The 5571-nt window shown below is 37.2% G+C and overlaps 1 protein-coding gene across 1 annotated transcript in view; it reads right to left on the bottom strand.

Moving 5' to 3' along the window:
* Window positions 1-4085: 4085 nt before the first annotated feature.
* Window positions 4086-5571, bottom strand: part of WTIP (WT1 interacting protein) — a 300143-nt gene continuing 298657 nt past the window's right edge. Inside the window, exon 8 of the mRNA XM_053701438.1 lies at window positions 4086-5308. Coding sequence (XP_053557413.1) covers window positions 5156-5308 — 153 coding nt within the window. The 3' untranslated portion in view covers window positions 4086-5155. The remainder of the gene's footprint in view (window positions 5309-5571) is intronic.

Genomic DNA, 5571 nt, shown 5'->3' with positions numbered 1-5571 from the left:
TCTCACTACTCCAGTGTTTGCTTTGAGGTTTAGTGATGTGAAATAAAACTGAGCATAAAGCACCTACACAACAGCCAGCTGGTGACTTTAGGAACATTTCCTCTAGAGCATCAAGTCATGTTACATTTTTCCCTCTAGAAAACAAAAATACTCTTCTACTTCATCCAAATCAGATTGAGTTATGCTCTGGGTCCAATATACGTATAATGTTACAGGGACAGTCTACTTTCATTTGTTTATTGTTTAAAGATATAGATAATCCATTTATTACCCATTCCCCAGTTTTGCATAACCAACACAGTTATATTAATACACTTTTTACATCTGCGGTTACCTTGTATCTAAGCCTCTGCAGATTGCCCACTTATTTCAGTGCTTTTTACAAACTCGCATTTCAGCCAATTATATATATCTTTATGGCACACACGAACTAGCACTGTCTGGCTAATAAAATGCATGGAGATAAGAGGCAGCCTTCAAGGACTTACAAATCAGCCTATGAGTCTACCAAGAGAGAATAACAAGAGAACAAAGCAAATTTGATGATAAAAGTGCATTGGAAAGTTGTTTAAAATTGCATGCCCTATCTGATTTTGACTTTACTGTCCCTTTAATCTTATCGTGTGACCCCTTTGTACAGTAGGCGGTTGCACCTGTGACACTTTGACACTGGTTGCCCTAGATTACATTCCAGTTGCAAATGTATCTGGTAGTAAAAATAAATATTTTCCTAGACTTTAGAAGGGATTTTTGATGTTCCAGATTCTGAGAATATTATTTAACCACAAGTTTACATTTGTGAAGTATAGGAATGAATATGGGTAAAGGGATATATAGAAATACACTAAATTATGTAAATTATATATCAAAAGCAAAAAATGCTGTCTGTTTAAATAGGTCTGGGATTTTAAATCTCACGTATTTATCAAAGGTTGCTTTTAATAGTGGTTTATGGTATGGGAAATGAGAACCCTCCTATAGCACCCAACTTTCAACATATAATCTTAATAAGCATAAAAGGGGCAACAGCGCAGTATCCCTTTTTGGCTCTAAGTGGAGGAAATATCTGGGCAAATTTTACGGGCAGACGTTAAATTAGCAGCCATTATAAGTGCAAGACCTCTGATCAATTAAAAAAAATGTCCCCCAATATAAAGTGTATATTCCTTTATTAAAAACAAAAATGAGATTTTTTTTTTTAAATAACTGCTCGAAGCAGTTATAAGGGGTTAAAGTGAGGGGATGTGGGGTGTCTGTGCTTAAATTAAAAACATATGTATATGATTATATACATATAGGTTTGTGTGTTAATATGTGTATATACACATATAAAAACAAACATATATGTATATATTCATATATATAGTTTAAATATGCTGCGCTAGGTTCTGTGCGGTGTCTATCAGCATCAGAACGAGGTTCCCATTGGAGCCTATGGAAGCACGCTCATGAGCCGGTATTGTTGAGTGGAGCGCAAATATCTAATCTTGTGCTCCATATGTAATCTGGCCCTTAGGGCTCCATGTACTAAGAGGCGGGCGGACAGCTTCTTAACTCGCGAAGCCCGTATGTATCATTACACACTCAGCGGAGTGTGCAATGCCCGCCCCTTCAGTCGCGCGACCAATCACACGACTGAAGGGGCTGTCAATCACCGAGAGCGAGCGAGCTCTCTGTGATTTTACTTCGCCACTTAAGAGGTGGCGTAGGGTGTAGGAAGCAGCGGTCTAATGACCGCTGCTTCTTACATTGCGGGAAGCAGGCTCGCATATGCGAACCTGCCCCGCAAAGGCTCCGGAGCAGCTTTCGCTGCTTCGTACATGGAGCCCTTAGTGTGAAGCTTGGATGACCTGTTCTAATTGCAATAAGTATGGGTGTCAAATGTAACCAGTTTTCAAAATGTTTGCTGGCTGTGTTTGTTTGTATGGAGATAAATTTACATGGTGGTATAAAGATATTCTAAACTAAATCATATCATGAATATAAACTATATTATAAACTCAGACAAATTAAATGTTTATGTGGTGGTTATTCATATTCTTTAACAAACAAATGAAAATAGGACTGGGATGCCAGTCAAAAACAGTAGCAGATCAGGGGCGTTTAGTAACAAACAGTGACTGTACAGTTGCCAAAGTAAACCTGTTAAGCAATGCTCTCATATGTGAAGTCCTTGAAACAACCTGATCTACGCACACTGAACACGTCTTCTTAGTGGGTGTTGGCATATCTATATTTTTTCAACTGTATTAAGACAGGCCATGTATGTTTTGTTGTTTTTGCAGCTTCCTTTTGAGAACACTCCTTTTCATAAGTGACTTAAAGGGACACAAAACCCAACATTTCATATTTTATGATTCAGATAGAACATACAATTTTTTCAACTTTCCCGTTTATTTCTATGATCAAATTAGCTTCATTCTCTAGGTATCCTTTGTAGAATGAGCAGCAAAGCACTACTGGGGCTAGCTGAGCACATCTAGTGAGTCAAGGACAAAAGGCATATATGTGCAGCAACCAATCACCAGCTAGCTCCTGAGTTGTGCATTTCTGGTTCTGAGCCTACCTAGGCATGCTTTTCAATAAAGGATGCCAAGAGGACAATATAAATTTGATTATAAAAGAAAATTGAAAAGCTTCTAACAAATTACATGCTCTATCTCCTGGTTTCTCAACAGCTGGGCCGTGATGGCCCTGCAACTGCAGGGCCTCGACCCAACATGCCACTCCGCACCGGAATACCAGGCATGCCTGTCATAGTGCCATTGCACATGTTCCTGTGTGCATGTAGCAGTAGTTCAGTGGGAGGAGAGAGCAGGACAGGGAACAAATGGGACTGGACCTGGACACCACAGGTACGTAAGTGATAACACCCCACTGACACCAAAGTAAGTATATACTTTCTTCCCCCACTGATATATATATATATATATATATATACTTGCCCTAAACACATTCAGCTTACATACCCCTTTAAATGTAGCAGTCTTCTTTAGCATAATCACTGTACTAAATGGATTAGACATGTTATCTAACATGCCCATATAGATCATCAATGTCTAATGTTTGTATATGAGGGGCAGGAGTTTATCGCTGATTCTTTTGCACAAAGTTTAGACATTTTCAATCTACACAAAAATAATACATTATTTATGAGCAAACTTCAAATGAGTCATTTTTAAGCAATACAAAATATCCAAAACCAGCAACTGCAGACAAATTGAATTAACACACTGAGAAAAAGAATCATTCATATGCAGAAAAAGGCCCTAGACGTAGAGTATTGACAGTGACAAGTAAGTAATATTTGTGAATGAATTTCCACTGGCCTCTATGTGTCCTTGCAATAATATTAGCCGCAAAACAGATTTTGAAACAGTAGTTGTAGACATTTGTATTTCATAAGCTTACCTGGATTCTCTGCTCTTTACAAATCACTTAATATCCCACATATTTTGATGTATACAGACTCTTTTTTACAGCAATAAGTGCCTACACACATTGTGTAATTATGCCTTATTCTTTCCACTAACGTGTGTGTGTTTACAATTTTACACTGTTTCCAGCAGATAATTCCTTTTATTTCAGCTTGAGTAAAATAAAGCTTTCGAGCTTCTAAATTATTTACAAATAAATCATCTGGCACTGCTGCTTTGAAGTAGAGTGGGTTTAATCAAGTCTTCTAAGTATAGTCAGAATTCATTAGCAGTATGAGCCACGATGAACACACACACACAGCCAACATTCCTGCTTTCATGAATTAGTAAGGTTGTCAAGAACCTTAAAGAAAAGATTAACTAGGGCATTACGTCTTTAAATTCAGCCCTGTGTTCATAGGAAAGCTGTGGGTTCATGAATGATTCGTGTAAATTAAAATAGCCAGTGTTCAGGTGGTTAGGCAATGGTTTGCATCATTTGTAAAACAAGACTGAAAAAGTGAGTAGTTTCTGTGAAAGTGGTTGCCAAATATCTTAAAACGGGCATCACAGAAATATACCATCAACTGTCTGTGAACATTGACATTTCGAGATTTTTGTATGAGCTAGGTTGGCAGCCAAAAATATGTAACCAATCAGGGTTATAAATGCTTTTACATATTTTATTGCATTAAAGATGACCAGCATACAACTGTTGATAGTACCTCGTCTATAATAATCATAAAAACATGCCTGTCCAACTAAGTCTTACCAGGATGCGTTTGTTTTTATTTAACCCAGACCACATTTCCTTTACTTTTGTATTTATTATTTAACTAAAAGTTGGGAAGGTTGTAGAGATAATTTGGTGATAAGCAAAAATAGCTAAGTATGGGAACAATGAATGTTGTGCTTTTCAAGGTAACAGAGAGTGGATGTACTTGTATATTGTTATTGTTTCCAACCCACAGCTCATAAGTATATAAAAAGTAGGTTTATTAGTAGCATTATTTGTCAAGTTAATTGAATTTATTCAGCTTTTTAACAGTTGCATTGCAAAACTGTTAATTGGTGTGTATGTTGAAAGAAGACAGTACATTAGCTATAGAGGTCTATAGGCCATATAAGTCATCTCTAACACTTTACAGTAGGAGCAGCAACTTGATTTACAATGTTTTGACTTTAGACAACAAAAAAGTGTAAGCTCATGTGGGGATGGTTTTAATTTTCATTTCTATTATATACAACACTTTGTACAGAGAAAAACGCATTAAAAACATAAGGCATGGAGTTTAAATTAACATTATTTCCAGCCAGAGATACTGTGGCTAACATACCAGAGACCAATGTTACTTAAGCAGCCTTTAATTATTTTCCCTGCAGCCTTTTGCAGATATGTGCACTGCTAACTCTTGTAGCATTGGATTGGTGAATACAGATTAAGTGCTAATAAAGGGTTGGCTGTTTTGAACAGCCCCATGTAATGTCCGTTATGGACAATTTTACTATTTTCAGTAGATTCCAGTATAATGTCTCTTAAAACTGGAGAAATGCTTAAGAAATGATGAAGACACGTTTGGAGATAATTGCTTTCCATATCCATTTGCTGACACACAACAGGGAGCCCTCACACAGCAAAGAGGTCCACTTTGTAGACATATAGTTCCAAGACATCTTGAGGACTTTCCCAGTCTCTACCTTGCCATGGACATCTACTAGTTATTAGTTCTGCTACCTACTCAGAGTTCTGTAACATGCATTGGGTAGCTGGAAGGTTGATGTGGTGGAGCAGTAACACTAATGCGCCTGATGTGACAGCTATGACAAAGAAGATGTCCGTCCAATGGATAGCATCGGTGACCTTCTTCATCATTCAGCTGCAACCGGCAGTCCTAAGAGAGAGACAGACATTTTTCAATACATGGAAAACAAAGTGCAATCTAAATAACAATGTCTAGTGTAAAAATGAAAATCCCTTAAAAAAAAAAAAGAAGGGACAGTATACACCAATTTTCACTGCATGTAATAGACACTAATATAAAAGCATAATATGAAACTGATCTAAAAATCCAGAATAAAACTGTTTAAAAACTTACATAGAAGCTCCCAGTTTAGCACTGTTGACAAAATTATTTGGAACACCCACTGCAAGTGG

The sequence above is a fragment of the Bombina bombina genome, chromosome 1 (genome assembly GCF_027579735.1).
Source record: "Bombina bombina isolate aBomBom1 chromosome 1, aBomBom1.pri, whole genome shotgun sequence".
Lineage (NCBI taxonomy): Eukaryota > Metazoa > Chordata > Amphibia > Anura > Bombinatoridae > Bombina > Bombina bombina.
The sequence above is the reverse complement of the archived record's forward strand: the minus strand, read 5'-3'. Positions and strand labels throughout refer to the sequence as shown.